This window comes from Bubalus kerabau, chromosome 12, assembly GCF_029407905.1.
Source record: "Bubalus kerabau isolate K-KA32 ecotype Philippines breed swamp buffalo chromosome 12, PCC_UOA_SB_1v2, whole genome shotgun sequence".
In the NCBI taxonomy this organism is placed as follows: domain Eukaryota; kingdom Metazoa; phylum Chordata; class Mammalia; order Artiodactyla; family Bovidae; genus Bubalus; species Bubalus kerabau.
Window position 1 is genome coordinate 50,870,677 of NC_073635.1, and position 20,109 is coordinate 50,890,785.

Here is a 20,109-nt window from a genome sequence, read left to right on the forward strand (position 1 = left end):
GCTATAGCCCATGGGGTCGCAAAGAGTCGGACACAACTGAGCAACATCACTTCACTACTCTTATTATTTACTTCCTTAATAATTTTTTAAAAATCTTACTGTATGAATTTAAAACTTTTTGCTTTCTTGGTTTTAGAACTGCCCTCTAAATACCACTCAATTTTGACACATAGGAATCCAATCATATTTTCTTCCTTCTTGTTTCTAGGAAAACAGTTTTCTGTTTCTAAACACATGAAATTTTTTAGTTATCCTCTAATTCTTCCTCTTCCTTTCTTCCTTTCCTTCCTTTCTTCCTTCTGCAGTGTGATCAGAGGATATAGTATGAATAATCAAGATTATTTAGAATTCATTTAAAAATCTTTATAGCCAAGTACATAAATAATTTTTACAACTATTCCATGTGTGCTGAAAATAAATAAATTTTCTCTATAGGTGACAAGGTTCTATACAAATATCAGATCAAGCTTGTTCAATTGTGTTTCTCAAATATTATCTATGTTTAATTTCTCTAGATTTAATTTTCAGAGAAGAGTATGTTAAAATCTCCCATGAAAGTTATTTATTCCTTTCTCTCTCAAATTCTCTTTAGTATTATTTTAGTGTTCTCATCATTGTTAAATCTTTCTGTTCCTTGTTACACTTACTTCGCCCCCTTGTATATTTTGCTTTAATTTCTTATAGGTCTAATATGGAAAGAGAGCTGCAGGAGCTCTCTGCTGGCTGATGTCTACCGAGCGTACCTACATCCACTTCTTTATCGTTCAGTGTTTCTATGTGACTTTATGTGTGACTCGTAAAAAATGCTGCTTTTCCAAAAAAAAAAAAAAAATCTCTGACTTCTTTTCTATCACTACTCTAGTTCCCTCTGCATGATGAAGTAGGCCCCCAAACAGGTTTTGGAAATGCATTCCTTCCTTCCTTCATTCAACAGCATTCACTGTATGTCTAACAGGTTCTAATGATACGTGACTATCTCGATATCCACTAGCTCGGATGCAAAATAGAGACGTTACTTCTCTACTGTAATCACTTAATTCTCTTTGTACAAAAAGCACCCCTTCCATTCCTGAGTCTACGATAGTAGTGAGGGGTAAGCGACTGGCGAACGAACCCTGCTGCATCGCGGAGGGAGATTTGCTCATGGGCGAAGCAACCCTGAGGAAGATGCGCTGCCGCCAGGAAACTCGGCGAGGAGTGACAGGGGTTCCTCCAGCGTTTAGGGACTCATTGCTGCAGGTGGACGAGGTCCTTTTTCTCCCCTCTCCATCACTGTGGAAAGCACAGAAATAGATAACTTGTAAAGGAAACTGCGTAACGTGATCTTTCATAACAAAACGGTAGCACAAGCCATTCACAAGTTCTACCAGGGGCAAGCACAAGCCACAGGCAACATGGAGCGATGCATCGCGAGGCACATGGATCACCCAGGCCACGACATCCCGGGACAGGTGCAGTCCAGGCACAGCCCACCTATCAGAAGCTCACCTGTTTCTACTCTTTCCATAGGAGCCAACCACTCCAAGTTCTATCCTGAGCAATAGGAGCGCTTATACGGAGGAGCAAAGGCTGCTTAACTAATGACCTCATCATTTGCTGAAAGAATTTTAATTAGTAGTATATTCTAAACATTGTAAATACTTTATTAAAAGATCATAAAGAGCTTTTCTTATAGCTTTTATAGAACGGACTGATAAGATAGCTTCTAGTTGCCTGTAACTGTTACAATTCATCTCGAAAGTATTAACCATCAATAGTTGGATCATGATAGAAAGTAACCTGAAGACAGACAGGACAGTCAACCTTGGGATTACTGCTAAGTGATATTAAAGAAAAAACTGTGGCCAAATCAACTGGATAGGTTGCATTTTAAAATACTAAACAGATTTCTTTAGAGCAGGACTTCTTAGAGACCATAATATGCAGGCATGCACTGTGACTCACCAAAGGCAAATAGTATACAGAAATTCCCTAACTTGCTTTAATTATTTGACCCCAGAATCACCTTCCTTAACTTTCTTAGGGGAGCAGGGGTGAGGTAGGCAGTTGGGGATGTCACATCTTTCTACCTTAATGCTTGGTAATATGAACATACAGTAATGCTGGTCTGCTCTAAGAATTTCATTTTCTAGAAAAGAATACTCTAAATTCTGCTGGGGCTATCTGCAGGAAAAGGTCATTTTTTTTTTTAGAAGGTCATTATGACTCAAACTTAACTTTTGAGACCAATTATGTTAGCAGCTGAAACGCCATGTAATAACTGTTGCCACTCATGGTGGTGGGAATATTTTGCTGTTTTACATTTTAAAGTCTCTGACCTTCCTAAGAAAATGATGAACAATATTTGCATGTGGTGATTCCAACAAGTGAAGGTGCGAAATTTCTGATGGAACCAAGCAGTGTTAGTGCAGAAATGAAACTCAGCTAGAAAAGCCACCACCTCACTAACATACTCAGAGGAACTCCCTAAGGCTGAGACAATCAGAATTCAGAAGACCCAGTCAGCCCTTGTCTGTAGTATTTGTATTTACTTTGCATATCCATACTCACAGTTATCGGGTCATTCAGTTGTTTCTAATCTTGATCTATCTTTCTAGATTAGGTAAATTAAGGTTAGGAAAAAGACATACTTTTGAGCTACTTCACAGACAGCAAGTGACATGCAAGTGACACGATGCTTCAGAAAGTAGCTGACGCACATCCCAGTAGAGTCAAGCCCATTTTGTTATGTATCCTGGATAATGTTATAACCTTAATTTGTGTCCACAGTTCACCACTCGCTGTAATACCGACTGGATATGACCACCTTTACTTCCCCTTTGGAAAGCCTTAATTCAATATTTTCCTTTTGGGAACTATAATTCATTCTTTATAATAGCTATATCCCAAAAAACATTCTTAACCGTACCCTCTATCTTCATTTGTATAACACTATTTGTATAACTGTTTGGCAGTTATGTGTTAAATGCCCAACTCAAGGATGTATTTCTAGCTCCTAGTATAGCAACTGGTAATTAACGGTAAGTACTCAATCAAAGGGGTTTCCCTGGTGGCTCAGTGGTAAAGAACCCACCTGCCAATGCAAGAGACACGGGTTCGATCTCTGGGGCTGGAAGACCCCCTGGAGAAGGAAATGGCAAACCACTCCTGTATTCTTGCCTGGTAAATTTTATGGACAGAGGAGCTTGGCGTGCTGTGGTCCACAAGGTCACAAAGAATTGGACACGACTTAGCAACTGAACAACAAACTCAACAAATATCTGTGGAATACATTGATATTGCTGTTGTTGTTCAGTTACTCGGTAGGCTCCAGCTCTTTGTGACCCCATGGACTGGTCTTCACTATCTCCCGGAGTTTAATCAAACTCATGTTGGCTTGGCTTGTCAGGAATAAATTCCTTGACAGGTCAGGAATAAATAAAAGATCTATCTTCTTAAAATCTTTTGTTGATAGTCATGATTTTCAAGTTTTTCTGGCAAAAAGTTCTAATAGCTTCATTTCCCAAAAGCACAGACTAAGGTGTCAATGGTAGGTACTAACAATGACAATACATAATAAAAAAATTAGGCACTTTTTTTTCCAGATAGTAACAATTTGACCTAAGAGTATCCAATTTATAAATTAAGCCTAGGAAGCTAAGTGACTTATGTAAAAGCAACAATTTCAATGCCTCACAGGATAAGTGTTCAATAAATAGTAATTTCTTTTAATGCTTAGTATGTATAATAACAAAATTAGAATAAACCAAAGCAAAGGGATTCTGAAACTTTTGTATTTTAATGCTGGAATTAAAAAGATCTTTTCAAATTCAGTGTTAATAACATAGCAAGTGTCTGGGTAGTACTAAAAGTACAATTGAGAAGAACTCATGTCATTTTCATTATTGTCTGTAAAATATACAATTTTGGGGGAATAGGTTATAAAACTGGTGCATAATGTACCCTTATATCAGCTCGCTTATTTGAAAATTTCATAATATCTAAAACTTAAAATCCTAAAAACTTAAAATGTGCCAGGCACTCTTCAAGGCATTTCATAAGTATGAACTCATTTCAACCTCACAGCAACTTTATGGGGTAGATGGTATTACAATTCCTATTTTTAGTGAGGCAGAAAGAAGCTAAGTCATTTGCCCACAGTCTCAGGGATATAATGGGGGAGTCAGGATTCAAACCCAGGCAATCCAGAATCCAGACACTTAGGCTTTGTAGTTTACTATGTCAAGGTAAACACCCTTTGCATTAGTTCAGACAAAGCCCTATTGGTTCATAAAAATAAAGCTGTCAGGACTCCCAGGTTCCCCTGTATTTCTAGGGTAAAAAATCAGTCTGTAATTAGCATTAAGTCTTTAGGTCAGTACTTCTCTTTCCTTTTTTTTTTTAATGGAATAATGTCATTTTACATTATTATAGAGTATTATTATATTATGTGTTCATTTATGTAAAATGTCTCACTTCGTTTTCTTTTGAAACCATTGGATTTCAAAATGTAAACACTTTTTTATTTTAAAATAGGAGGATCAAATAGAAAACACATTAATATATATACCAACATATATTGGAGAAGGAAATGGCAACCTACTCCAGTATTCTTGCCTGAGAAATCCCATAGACAGAGGATCCTGGTAGGTCATGGGGTCGCAAAAGAGTTGGACACAACTAATCCACTAAACAATAACAACAAAAAGAAAACCACTTAACAGAAATCTGAAAAGGCTTTCTCTTTGTAAATGCCTCAAGAAAGGCTGCATGGAATAACACGGTGTTGCAATTTGAGAGTTTTCCCACAAGGCTCATAGTACAATTTAATTCATAATTACTTTAGGTGGACTAATAGCTTATGTAAGCCCTGGTTTCAACTGGGTACCCATCTATTATCCTATGGAATATCTTTACTAATTAAATAAAACTGAGAATAAGCTAATCGAGTGGAAATCAATTAAGCTGAATCAAATGAGATAGATTCATCAATGTGTAAAACAAAAAAAGAACAAGAACAAAGAATTTTATTTCCTAAACTCTATACTAAATGAAAAAAAAATTTTTTAATTATGTTCTTTGCATTGGAATTTAAAATATCTCTAGGGAGCTCATTTGCTTACTCACATTCTAATAACTTAATGTTATATAAATTATATCAAGCAAGATATTAAACATTTCTGGGGTTCAGTCTAACCATATATAAAATAATAGGCCAGATGACCACTAAGGTAAAACACAGACCTAGTTCCATGCCTATAAGTAGAACCTTCTAGAAGGACACAGAAAATCTTAACATTTCTGTTAGGCTTTTGGAAGTAGATAAGAAATATTACTTAAATGGTCTTACATGCAAACCATTAAAAAATGTAGGTCAATTACAAGTCTCAGTCACTTTTTATCTTATCAATGTGGTCCCAAATAATTTTTTTTCTTTGAACATCTCATGCTAACCCAATCTTTTATACTGGATTTTAACTCCCATTAGAAAGAAATCTAAATGTCAGTGACCCCAACAGGAAGATAGGAACATCTGTTTTCCACTGGGCTTGTGACACGAGCAAAGCATAGAAACTAGGAAAGAATAATCATTTTCAGTTAAGCTGTTCAGCAGTGATTCTGGACATTTACCACAAAAAGCGTGTGTGTCAGGAGGAAGAAATGTCATCATAGATGTGGTCAAACTTCCATAAAAAGGAAGTAGGTGTTTTCCTGTGTCCAGCCCAGTGGGAGGTCTGGAAGGCCACAGCAGTGTCTCAAAGTAACCCATGTGTCAGCAATTAAGATGAACAGAAATAGACTAAGAATATTTTTCAGTGAAAATCAGACTTGATTTCTTTTAGGATTCTTATTTCTGCATCTACTTGGGATTTGAAATAAACTCCTTAAATGTACATATGTACCTCCAAACTAGCAAATTCATTTACTTCCATTAGTTTCAAATTTGAATTAATCTCTACTGAGGGCCACAGCAGAGTCCTAAGGAAATGTCAATGTGGAATAGAGTAGAAACAGGATTTGTTTACAATCAATCTTTTATATGATCATTCATAATCTTTGATTATACCAGGAGTCATTTTTCCCCTACCATATACCCTTCACATCACTGGAAGGATGCCATGCATGGAGAAGACAGCCAAAACTGATTTTTTAAGTGAATGGTAATAATCAGTTGGAAGAATTAATACATTTGTAAATGAAAATATTTAGACCTCTAATCACCTTGATTCTGAAGCAGTGTCTTGTCTAGTACCACAGGAAAACAAGGAACGGAATTAGCACAGGAAAAGAGTGATGTCCAAAACCAGGATTTAGAATAAAAAGGCATTCCCGTAAGACATCAATAAAGTACAAATAATTTCAATATTGTACCATGAGTAATTACACTATTTTCTTATCAGATAATATGAGAAAACTATAGAACCAAACTACACCACAAAGTACTTGTCAGCAAAAACCTATTTTGTCGCTGAAAAGTTTTAGAAGCAGATGTAATGACTATCACTTGACCAGTGAATTTCAATACAAATTTTTCAAATATAGGTACAAAAGCTGAGAAGCAACAATAAGGAGGAAACAGATGTTTGTTTATAAAAGGATATATTATATTTGCTAAATGGATGTTATGTAAATATACCATCAGATTATGCATAATTATAATTCAGCTACTACACAATGGAATAACATCGAATTTTTAAGAATTAACTTGAAGTAAGGTAAAACGAAACATATATGTACTCGCTTTCCTTTAGCATTTCACTGTTACACAAATGAACCTACGACTAAGTAAACCATGATATTAAAAGTATCTTAGTTTCTTTTTCTCAGCCTGCTAAACAACAATAATCTACATGTTTTTAATAATTCAAAATAGTGGTCCTGGAGAAGGATGCCTATCTGAATTTCAAATTTCAAATGATCATGCTCTTTAAATAGTATTTGCTAACCTATGTATTAACCTACTCTATACTTTACTTAACTATGAATATTTACAGATCCACACTATGCCTCTAATAAGATATGAGCTACCCAAATGAAAATTATATTACATAGTTTTATGGACCTCTTTCTTTCTATTTTGAATAGTTGCAGATATCATGGTCATTGTGAGCATACGATGTTTTCTCTGAAACCAGTGATAATGAGAGATGTAGAGTTCAGAAATTCCTGGCTTAAAGCCACACTCTTGAATATCTTCATTCTTAGCAAACACACACTGAAAGATTCAGAGTAAAGGGACATGTTATCTGCAATCTACTCACAAATGGCTTAGAATAACAAAATATATATGCATATACATATCCATGTATACATGGAAACAGAATGATAAAGCAAATGTGGCAAATGTTAAAAATGGATGAATCTGGATAAAGGTTTAGCAGTTCTCCATAATATTTTGGCAATTTTCCTATAAATCTAAGCTATTTTATAATACTAATTAAAAAAAAAATCTCTCTCCAAGGCTGTAGTAAATTTATGTCAAAGTGACTGACTAATTGAAATAAACCTATTAAGAGTGAATTCTGTCCAACCATTTTGCTACTGTGTAGATAGCTACTAACAATGCACAAGTATATACCAATGTAGACATGGATAATATCCAGGGAGCGTGCATGCATGCTCAGCCACTCAGTGGTGTCCGACACTCTGTGATCCCATGGATGGTAGCCCACCAGGATCCCGTGTCTGTGAAATTCTCCAGGCACAAATACTGGAGTGGGTTGCCATTTCCTCCTCCAGGATATCTTTTTGACCCAGGGACAGAATCGGTGTCTCCTGCATCTCCTGCATTTGCAGGCGGATTTTTTTACCACTGAGTCACCTGAGAAACCCCTATCCAGGGAGAGTACTCTATAAAAAACAAAAAACTAGAAATAACCTACATGTCCACCGGAAAAGGAATGAATTGTGATGTAGTAAATGAAATACTATTCAGCAATACAAATGAATAAACTGAAGTACACATAAAAGAATACATCTCATAAACCATTATTCAGTGAAAAAAGCCAGATATAAAAGAATTTATGCTGTATCATTCCATTTATAGAAAGTTCAAAACCAGGCAAAACTAAACTATGGTATCTGAGGTCAGGATGAGGGGTAGAGATTGGGTGGGAAAATGGGAGGAGCTGCCAGGGCGCTGGCAGCATTCCATGTGTTGACTGAGTGGGGGTGATGTGGGATGTTCATTGTGATAATCCATGGAGCCAGATGCTTACAACCGGCATAATCTTTCATGAAATTTTAAGTGTCTTTTTGGCCTATTGATTCTAAGCTGTCAAATTACAAAACACTGTACAAAAAGGAAACAAAAACATACCATAAAGTGCTCTCTGATTTTTTAGAATTCCTCAGAACCAAGAAAACACTACACATTTCAGAAGATAGGATGTTTTTAATGATCCTATAAACTTAAAAGTTCTCCACAGGTCTAAATATAGCATTTAAAAGAAGATCACCACAAAGAGGTACATTTTTTTCAATGCAAAATTAAATATTTGCCCTCTGACTTCAATACGCTCCTATTAGAATGAGGTGTAGTGGGCTAAGGGAAGCTTGGCATAAGAATAATACATACACCTCAGCCGAAATTAGCAACTATAATAATCTTTTATAGTCACTGCTTTTGTACTCTATAACCTATTCACAGCTAGTCCTTGACCTTCTTGGTGGCTGTCCCTAACTGTCACCTTCAGACATGGTTCTGTTTCTGGAAGAAAACAGGAATTCTCTAGATGTTCTCTTTAATATAACAGCAGGAACCTGAAAACAGGTGCCACTGAAAGTGCTGTATTCTTATCAATAGGTAGAACTATAGAGCTGAGGTAGACTGAAATTTTTAATGTTAACATGTATAAAATGTTTTATTGGTTCTCAATTATCTAAACTATCAGTTCTCTAAATTCATTGCATATTCCATATACATTATGCAATTTTTATGGTTTTCTTCTTCTCACGTAAGGTTGAGCCTGTAAAAACCTTTTGAAATCAATTCTTGTCAGCTTTCTTCAATAGAAATTCAATATTTCAGCATAATTTTGAACTAACTCAAAGGACAGTTCAGATTCAAAATTTTATTAATCCAATATTAATTGCCTGCGTTGGGATGAAAAGAGCTTGACATACATGGACAAAAGACATTCAGAGATAATTCAAGGGTTATTATAGTTTAATAAGTTAATGCACATTGCCTAATTATACTAACTTTTTGAATTCCCTATGTCTAAAAGAAAGGAGGCCAAAAGAACACCCAAGAAGATTTTAGTGGCATGCCGGCTGGTTGACAGCATGTATCCCTCTCCTTGACTGCAAGAATTATAAATTATCAAAAAATAGAAACAACCCAAATATCCATTAGCAAGAGAATGGATAAACTGTGATGTATGAAATGGAATACTATACAGCAATAAAAAAGGATGGCTCAAGCTACATGTAAAAATAAAAATGAATCTCAGAAAATTCTAAGCCAACAACAACCCCTTGAGAATTTCCAGCTTAATCCACTGCTTTCCAAAGGCTAGAATATCCTACTGAGAATCTGCAAGATCAGTAAGAATTCAGAATTTCAAAAATTATCTAATGGTAATTCTCAAAAAATCACCACATTTAATTTTGTGTAGTTATACAGCAAGGAACAAGATTTAATAGGTTACGCATTTTCAATACTGGGGACAAAAACAAAATAAAACTGAACATCTACACAATTCAAGAGATCCCTCATGCTGCCAGAAAGAGTCCTTATCAATATGATCCTGTAGCCATTATGTGACTTATGCTGAGATTCAGAAAAGTAAGTCTATGTCATTGAAAAACCAGTGAAACACCTAGGAAATATTCTATATATTTAATAATAAAAATATATAATATCCATTACTTTAGTACAGCTGTTTAAATAAGTGGCTTTATATGTCCAGAGAAGCTAAAAATGAAAAAAAGAGAGAGACATGATCGGGGAGGTTTGCTTAGTATATATTTGCATAGGTCTTACCCCAAACAAAATAAAGCTCAGACTGTGGGGCCCAAGGCAAAGAAACACACAAAGAGTACAAAAATATAGTCCCCAAAGTAAGATAATCATGTCATCAAAAAGCTTTGAAACACTTGTTTGTAAAGGTTTTCTTCAAATTAATTGGAACTGGAGCCAATATATTAGAAAATGGTTAGAACAGGCACAACACACAGATGCATTCATGTCACTCAAATCAATTAGCCACTTTTTAGTAACATATCAGTATATCACTGCAGAAAGGTTGCTTTGCAAACAGAGGACACTGATCTCACCTGATTTCATTCTCATACTGTGGGGATAGTCTACCTGAATTCTGGTAAAAGCTTTTCAGGAAAGAGGGGGCAGTGAAGGAAGGGGCAGAGAAGGAAGTGTGAAGACTTGGAAGACTGGAGGAAGAATTACACTCCTTGTGCATGCGCCGAGCTGGTGGAAGGATGCTGAGTACAGAAAATACAGCAAATTCGTCTTAAGTTATATTCTGGAACAATCTTCATTCACTATGAAATAGCATATACACAGGTTCTTGCTATTAATGTAATCAAAGTTGAATTTATATGGAAAAAATTTATATGCATGCAGTTCTCTATTAGATGATGATGACCTGGTTCATTGTTTCACAAACTGAATTCCTCATCTATGCAGTGTTTCTCAGCATATGTGTTTGTCTCTAAAATGCTCTTAACAATTTTAGGACAGAAAGTGTTTATTTTGACTTGCAAAAGATACTTCAAGGGGAAAAAGTAGGAAAGCACAAATAATTACAGGAAACAAGCTCCAGAAGGAAAAACTGATTATCAGTAGTTCAAAGACTTAATTATTTTAAAGATATAAACGCTTCTAAAAATTTAAGAACAACATGTTTGGTTGTTGGGAGTCATCATAATACCTTTGGCTTAATGAATGTTAATGTCCATGTTCTTTCTTGCAGCCTGTAGAATTGTGCAGCCATGGTTTTATCTGAATCCTTAAGTCTCCTACAAAGATTTTTTTCCAGAAGATTCTTTTCATAGCAAATTTTTACCATGATATAAATTGCATCTTCTCATATTGACAGAAATTCTTTGAGTATATACATTACAAAATGTGGAAAACATAAGAAAATATAGACATCATTTATCCTTTAATATTTTAAATTATTGAAAATAATTTTTCCTGGAAAAAGATACTTAATGCCTTGGGTAAATATAAATGATCATAAAAAATGCTTGCTATATACATGAATACTTAGTTCTTTTTCATAAAAGAAAAATCTGAGGATAATTAGTTCTACTATTTTTATATATCTTAAATATCTTGTTTATAATATGAAATTATTTTTAAAAATGAGGATTCAATAATATTTTTAAAAGAAATGCTGGTAAATTTAATAGCAACTAATTTAAAAATTAATCTTCTTTTTTACTTAGAGTTCTGATTTTATTTTTTCCCCTCTGACTGGAATCCCCATCAAACTATTTCCTAAACCAAACTCACAGGTAAAGAAGAGAAACAAAATTAGTCCTAGGATATAAATTCTGACTTGTACTGCACAGTAAGAAGTATAATCATTCTACAATTGCAAATTTTATTATCTCTTATCAAATGCTAAATTATTTTGTTAAAGTATTTCCTAAATATCATGTGAGATAATTTCTAATAGATGCTCAAGTCAATTATGGTATATGCATTCTTCTCTATAAACATAATTTTATTCTAGATACAATTTTTAACAATTTTCACATTTGGTGATAATTTTTTATGAAATTAAATAACAGCCAAATTTTACCCCATGTAGAAAGGTAATGAGTGATTCTTTTTAACCCTTGTGTTTTTCATTGTAAGCTTACAGGAAGCTCAGCTATGTTATTTTCAAATTTGCTGCTTCGTGAACACCTTCATCAAGGAGACACTGAGGAACATGTATTGTCAGCAGGTTTTTCAGATAAAACAATGGCATGATATCTTGTTTTCTCTATTTTTTCTAAGAAAAAAAATACTTGTATCCAAAATGTCTGAACCCTGCTCTTTGGGGATGCCTTAAAGCTTGCCTGCTTCCCTTGGTGATGAAGGTTTTGATAATTTAATTTCTTTTTCTGGTCTTCCTGAAAACTAAATACTGGCTACAGCAGGAAGTCACAAAAACTCTTGACTCCACAGTGGTCAGAACACAGGGACAGGAGAATTTGGTTCCAGTTTCTGGAGAGAGGTTTGGACTCACCTGCACTGTTCGCTGGAGCTCTGCCTCAGAAGAGGGGAGCGAACCCCATGGGCCTTCCCATCCTGCAAATTCAGCTTCCTCTTCGTGCTTGAAGGTGGGTGGCTGAATGTGTGGGCCCGTCTTCGAAACTGCGGGGAGTCGGAATCCTCCTCAGGGAACGTCTGCCAAGCTGAGGACAGGGGGGAAGCTGGCGGGGTCCCTGGTGGAGAGTCTCCTGGCGAGTAGTCCTGAAACGCAAGAAGTCAGGCCTTTCTTTCCTACATGGATCATGGCAGACCTGTTCAGACACAGCTCAAAAGGGACACAGTGTCTCTTCTGCCTCCTGAGTCATGACAAACTGTTGTGTTTTTTTTTGTTTCTTTTTTACTCAATCCATGCAGAAGCCTAATCACTATCACCACAGCCCATTTCTTCTGATAAGCAGCTGTAAGACAGCATCCGTAAAGATAGGCCAGAAAGTGAAAGGGATGATAAGAAAAGGTATTCTTCCCTCTCACCCCTTATGGTAAAATGCTACAAAGCTACTGTACTCTTCTTGTTACCAGAAAGATGAAAAGAGATCCTGACCAAAAGAGGGTGGAGTCTGTATTCATATATCTACTGATTTCCGTGACATCTCAGTTGCACGCTTCCTGTACTGTCAAACAATATAACAACGCTTAAGTGCCCAAGTCTCATGGCAAAGACGTCAGGAAAATAAAATAAAGCCTGTTAAGTATCCTCCCTCACAGTGGATGTTTCTATCTAACTACGTGGTCCCTGAGGTAAAAAAATTTTTAAAGACATGAAAAACAGGAAATGAATGAAAAGTGAGCTATGCCGGAATGCCTCTCATACTGCATGGGTCGACAACATAAATCTTTCAATTTAGACAAGTATGCTGTTTATACTCTCCAGAACGGGCTCTGCTGTAGAAATCTGTAGCTTGATAAACATGGGTTAGGGCTCATGGACTCATAACTGTCCTCAATTCTACCCACAAAAAGTTTAGTGAAAATATTTTAGTATTTTTCCATTAAAAACAAATAGGTTACATCTGCCTCAGGTTACATGTTAGAGGAAACAGGAAACCAAACCTAGTGAGAATTGTCTATGAGATAAAAAAGAGCCTAATGTTGCAGTTAAAAGGGTTAAACATAGGGGAGGGGGAAGTAATATGAGGAGCGAACAAAAGATCGCCCTATAAGTACAGTAATTATAGGGTTCCTTTTTCTATGGCTTTGGATCAATAGTTGTTCAAATACTGTTCCCCAAAATATACTATCTCCAAACAGTCAAAAGCCTGAGAAAACAGAGTTAGTCAGCCAAAACTGTGTTCTGTCCCACCAAGAGAAAGCTTCAGTTGAATAGATAGAAATGTCGACTAAAAAAAGATGTACAACTTGAGAGTTGTGAATTAAGTTTTATTTGGGGCAAAATGAGGACTGCAGCCCAGGAGGCAGCATCTCAGATGTATGACCTTAAATTCATGGTTAACACCAGGTTATGGTCATTTAAGTTTAAAGGCTCCTCTATGTTGGGAATGGTTAAATCATACTAAAAATGATCAATCTAGTAATTATGAGACAAGGCTGGGTACTTTATGAACTATGCCTGTTATTACCCTTAGAGAGAGTGATTGGTATGGAACTCAGTGGATTTCTGGTACTAATTTATGGCCTTGACATCTACTGGGATGGATACAAAGGTGTAACCAGGGATTCCCATGAATTTAAGGTCATACATGTTAACAAATTAGAGGTAACCCCAACCAACCTATCACTGGTATGACCCCAGTGGGTCAAAGATCTGTATTCTACTAGTATAACCATTTAGCAGCTTTTGTGTGTGTGTGTATGTGTGTGCATGTGCCTTCAATGGGGTTGGAGGATGTAATTGACCATATCTAAGCCTTAACATCACTGCAGATGGTGACTGCAGCCATGAAACTAAAGGACGCTTACTCCTTGGAAGGAAAGTTATGACCAACCTAGATAGCATATTCAAAAGCAGAGATATTACTTTGCCAACAAACGTCCATCTAGTGAAGGCTATGGTTTTTCCTGTGGTCATGTATGGATGTGAGAGTTGGACTGTGAAGAAAGCTGAGCACCGAAGAATCGATGCTTTTGAACTGTGGTGCTGGAGAAGACTCTTGAGAGTCCCTTGGACTGCAAGGAGATCCAACCAGTCCATTCTAAAGGAGATTAGTACTGGGTGTTCATTGGAAGGACTGATGCTAAAGCTGAAACTCCAGTATTTTGGCCACCTCATGCGAAGAGTTGACTCATTAGAAAAGACCCTGATGCTGGGAGGGATTGGGGGCAGGAGGAGAAGGGGACGACAGAGGGAGATTGAACCCCATGCTGCTACAGCTGTTGACCTTCAACAGCCCCTAAGGGAGTCCATAGTGGAGTGAGGCACTCTGTGCTCCAGGGAATCTGGTGGGACAGGTCTTTAGATAGTTGGATGCTTTTAGGAACAGATTTTATTATCTCAATCCTTGCATCTCCTCATATCTAGAGAAGCACTAAATCCCTTCATGGTGACATCAGATCCTCCTAACTAACAAAAACTCTTTTGTAAAACCGTTTTGTGGCTCAGTGCTTATGGTACTGAACTCCCCCTTCACCAAAACCTTATATTGTCTTTCCCCCACTGCTACTTTGGAGCAGTCTCTCACAGCTATTTGAGATGCTGCCTCCCAGGCTGCAGTCCTCATTTTGCCCCAAATAAAACTTAACTCACAACTCTCAAGTTGTAGATCTTTTTTTAGTTGACAGAAAGGAGCTAATATACAGAATCTTCTTTGAAATAATAAAGGCTCATGAGTTATTTTTTAGAAGTCATGAAGGACTCATAACAAAATAACTAACCAGGCATAATACCATATTAGTGTTTGTTTTTGCCAAGTTGAAACAGCAGAAAAAAAAGGAGAGCTCCACGTGCATACCTTCTCTGAAGCAACACTGTTGGATCGTTCAAAGCTGTCCACACTTCCAAGCCGACCTCTCATTCTGTTAGCTCCCTGTGTGAAGAGTAAAATTAAATCATTCACACGGTTTGAATTTTTACTTTAAAATTATAAAAGGCAGCTGTCTGTTTGTGTTAGTATGAAATTCATCTTTTGGGGGTTCATTCAAATTTGTTGGCAGCACTGGTCATAGCAAACACCCTCTTCCAACAACACAAGAGAAGATTCTACACATGGACATCACCAGATGGTCAATACTGAAATCAGATTAATTATATTCTTTGCAGCCAAAGATGGAGAGGCTCCATACAGTTAGCAGAAACAAAACCGGGAGCTGACTGTGGCTCATATCATGAGCTCCTTATTGTCAAATTTAGACTGAAATTGAAGAAAGTAAGGAAAACCACTAGACCATTCAGGTATGATCTGAATCAATCCCTTATGATTATACAGTGGAAGTGACAGATAGATTCAAGGGATTAGATCTGATAGAGTGCCGAAGAACTATGGACTGAGGTTCCTGACACTGTACAGGAGGCAGGGATCAAGACCATCCCCAAGAAAAAGAAATGCGAAAAGGCAAAATGGTTGTCTAAGGAAGCCTTACAAATAGCTGAGAAAAGAAGAGAAGTGAAAGGCAAAGGAGAAAAGGAAAAATATACCCATTTGAATTCAGAGTTCCAAAGAATAGCAAGGAGAGATAGATAAGAAAGCCTTCCTCAGTAATTAATGCAAAGAAATAGAGGAAAACAATAGAATGGAAAAGACCAGAGATCTCTTCAAGAAAATTAGAGATACCAGGGGAACATTTCATGCAAAAATGGGCACAATAAAGGACAGAAATGATATGGATCTAACAGAAGCAGAAGATATTAAGAAGAGGTGACAAGAATACACAGAAGAACTATATAGAAAAGATCTTCATGACCCAGATAATCACGATGGTGTGATCACTCACCTAGAGCCAGACATTCTGGAATGAGAGGTCAAGTGGGCCTTAGAAAGCATCACTATAAACAAAGCTAGTGGAGGTGATGGAATTCCAGTTGAGCTATTTCAAATTCTAAAAGATGATGCTGTGAAAGGGCTGCACTCAATATGCCAGCAAATTTGGAAAACTCAGCAGTGGCCACAGGACTGGAAAAGGTCAGTTTTCGTTTCATTCCCAAAGAAAGGCAATGCCAAAGAATGCTCAAACTGCTGCACAATTCCACTCATCTCACACGCTAGCAAAGTAATGCTCAAAGTTCTCCAAGTCAGGCTTCAACAGTATGTGAACCATGAACTTCCAGATGTTCAAGCTGGATTTAGAAAAGGCAGAGGAACCAGCGATCAAATTGCCAATATCCGCTGGATCATTGGAAAAGCAAGAGAGTTACAGAAAAACATCTACTTCTTCCTTATTGACTATGCCAAAGCCTTTGACTGTGTGGATCACAACAAACTGTAGAAAATTCTTAAAAGAGATGGGAATATCAGACCACCTGACCTGCCTCCTGAGAAATCTGTATAGCAAGTTAAGAAGCAACAGTTAGAACGGGACATGGAACAACAGACTGGTTCCAAATTGGGAAAGCAGTTCAACAAGGCTGTATACTCTCACCCTTCTTATTTAACTTACATACAGAGTACATCATTAGAAATGCCAGACTGGATGAAGCACAAGCTGGAATCAAGACTGCCGGGAGAAATATCAATAACCTCAGATATGCAGATGACACCACCCTTATGGCAGAAAGCAAGGAAGAACTAAACAGCCTCTTGAGGAAAGTGAAAAGAGGAGAGTGAAAAAGTTGGCTTAAAACTCAACATTCAGAAAACTAAGATTATGGCATCTGGTCCCATCACTTCATGGAAAATAGATGGGGAAACAATGGAAACAGTGAGAGACTTTATTTTGGGGGGCTCCAAAATCACTGCAGATGGTGACTGCAGCCAGGAAATTAAAAGGCGCTTGCTCCTTGAAAGAAAAGTTATGATCAACTGAGACAGCATATTAAAAAGCAGAGACATTCTTTTGCCAACAAAGGTCCATCTAGTCAAAGCTTTGGTTTTTCCAGTAGTCATATGGATGTGAGAGTTGGACTATAAAGAACACTGAGCGCTGAAGAACTGATGCTTTTGAACTGTGGTGTTGGAGAAGACTCTTGAGAGTCCCTTGGACTGCAAGGAGATCCAACCAGTCAATCCTAAAGGGAGATCAGTCCTGGGTGTTCATTGGAAGAACTGATGCTGAAGCTGAAACTCCAATATTTTGGCCACCTGATGCAAAGCACTGACTCATTGGCAAAGATCCTGATGCTGGGAAAGTATGAAGGTGGGAGAAGAAGGGGACAACAGAGGATGAGATGGTTGGATGGCATCACTGACTCGATGGACATGAGTTTGAGTAAGCTCTGGGAGCTGGTGATAGACAGGAAAGACTGGTATGCTGCAGTCCATGGGGTCGCAAAAGAGTTGTACATGACTGAGCAACTGAGCTGAACTGAACTGAACTGATTAACAGCCATTCCAGCATGGTAAACAGAACTGTTCACCATCTGTTTCCATTATTTCTAAATCAGCCATAAGATAACCAAATACTCAGACCAAGCTACTGAAGTGACTCTGGTTACAATGTTAAACATTATTCACATATAAGATGAGAGAGTTCCATGAACATGATGTCACATACAGGTAAACACACGTGGAAAGTAAAGCACAGCAAACCACAACAGTTATAAAGAAAATGGCTTATTACATACAGCTCCCTATAAGCTAGATCATAACTTACATTATAGGATGATAATAAGCACAGGTTAAAAAAAGAAAACACATCCTAAAATGTATGGATTTATCTTCATTCATTATTCCATAAAACAAAACTACTTCAGGAAAGCACTTCTCTCCAGAAGACCAGATAAAAGTCTGCTTCAGTATTGGTGGATTGGTTCTTTACTTTCTTTTTACACAGTCCCTTCATATGGATTTCAAAGATGATCTAAGAAAAGAACCAAAGAGATCATCTCATCTATTTTCCTCACTTTACATAGGAAGAAACTGAAGCCAAGTATTGAAGGAAAGAAGATGGAAAGGCTGATTGGGAACCACATCACATAGAAGGTCTTAGGAGACAAAATAACAGACTAAGAAGTTCTACATAACTCTAAAATACATGGGAAAGTTCTGAAAGAGTAACTAGAAATACATCAAGTCGGTGTGACAGTGACTCTGCACAATGAAAAAACACCCAATATTTTTATAGTGCTCTACAACATTAAAGAGTGTCTCCAAACATTCTTGGTTTCATTTGGTGGGGAGGGAAAACGCATTAAGCTTCACTTTAATTTTTAATCAAAGTAATACCTACATAAAGTTTCAAAAGTCAAACTAGGGACTTCCCTGGTGGTCTAGTGGTTAAGAATTCACCTTCCAGTGCCAGGGACACAAGTTTGATACCCAGTTGGGGAACTAAGATCCACAATGCCAAGGGGCATCTAAACTCACGTGCCACAATTGTAGAAGCCTCCATGTGCTTCAACAAAGACCCAGCACAACCAAAAAAAAAGTCAAACTGTACTACAAAACTTATAAAGATAAATGACAATCACCAGATCTGTCTCTCATACACTGAATCCCATTCTTCAAAAGTAAGCACTTGAAATTAAATTTATGTTAATGCTTCTGTTGTTCATTTTAATGCTTTTGTTGTTCAGTCGTCAAGTTGTGTCCAACTCTTTGCAACCCAATGGACTTGCAACCCCCAAGCACACCAGGCTTCTCTATCCCTCACCATTGAATTGGTGGTACCTTCCAACAATCTCATCCTCTGTCGTCCCCTTCTCCTCCTGTCTTCAGTCTTTCCCAGCATCAGGGTTTTTTCCGGTGAGTCAGCTGTTCGCATCAGGTGGCCAAAGTATTGGAGCTTCAGGCACTATCTATTGGCCTCCTACTCTGGAAGATGAGACTTTAGTTCTAACTTCATTCAGTCAGTCAGTTCAGTTGCTCAGTCATGTCCAACTCTTTGCAACTGCATGAACCGCAGCATGCCAGGCCTCCCTGTCCATCGCCAACTCCCAGAGCTTACCCAAACTCATGTCCATTGAGTCAGTGATGCCATCTAACCATCTCATCCTCTGTAGTCCCCTTCTCCTCCTGCCTTCAATCTTTCTCAGCATCAGGGTTTTTTCAAATGAGTCAGCTCGTCACATCAGGTGGCCAAAATATTGGAGTTTCAGCTTCAACATCAGTCCTTCATTACCCATCACCATACACAATTCTCTCTTCCCTTCTTTTCCCAGTAAACTTAGATCACAAGTTTCAGTTAAACTAATATTTGGTTCTTAGATTTTTAGACCTTGTAAATATTGTCTGCACCTGAGCTACATACATATTTCACTATTAATACAACTAACATCTTGTACAATTTGTTTTTCAGGGAATCACCTGAAACGAGTGAAAAGTGTTAGTCATTCAGTCATGTCTGACTCTTTGCAATGCCATTGACTGTAGTCCACCAGGCTCCTCTGTCCATGGGATTCTCCAGGCAAGAATACTGGAGTGCATAGCCATTCCCTTCTCCAGGGGATCTTCCCAACCCAGGGCCTGGACCCAGGTCTCCTGCATTGCGGGCAGATTCTTTACCATCTGAGCCACCAGGTAAGTCCCATAACTACCTGAGTAATCACTAATTTATTACTACTAATTTATTTGCTAATCATATATTTATCACCATCAGGGCTTCCCAGGTGGTGCTGGTCGTAAATAACTCGGCTGCCAGTGTAGGAGATGCAAAGGACATGGGTTCAATCCCTGGGTCGGAAAGATCCCCTGGAGGAGGGAATGGCTACCACTCTAGTATTCTTGCCTGGAGAATCCACGGACAGAGGAGCCTGGAGAGCTACCGTCCATAGGGTCGCAGAGAGCCGGACACAACTGAGGCAACAGCACCAACAAACCATATTATGGGCATCCATCACATAATGCGTCAAT

At 37.6% G+C, this 20,109-nt stretch overlaps 1 protein-coding gene across 5 annotated transcripts in view; it reads right to left on the reverse strand.

Moving 5' to 3' along the window:
• TBC1D4 (TBC1 domain family member 4) overlaps positions 1–20,109 on the reverse strand; it is a 215,469-nt gene that overhangs the window by 33,718 nt on the left and 161,642 nt on the right. For 4 of the 5 annotated variants that reach the window (XM_055542657.1, XM_055542656.1, XM_055542660.1 and 1 more), the window contains 4 exons: positions 15,118–15,192; positions 12,186–12,412; positions 10,261–10,425; positions 1,115–1,272 (listed from right to left, as the gene is read on the reverse strand). In XM_055542657.1, the coding sequence (XP_055398632.1) occupies positions 1,115–1,272; positions 10,261–10,425; positions 12,186–12,412; positions 15,118–15,192 (625 nt within the window). The remainder of the gene's footprint in view (positions 1–1,114; positions 1,273–10,260; positions 10,426–12,185; positions 12,413–15,117; positions 15,193–20,109) is intronic. The other variant, XM_055542659.1, reaches the window with a different exon arrangement.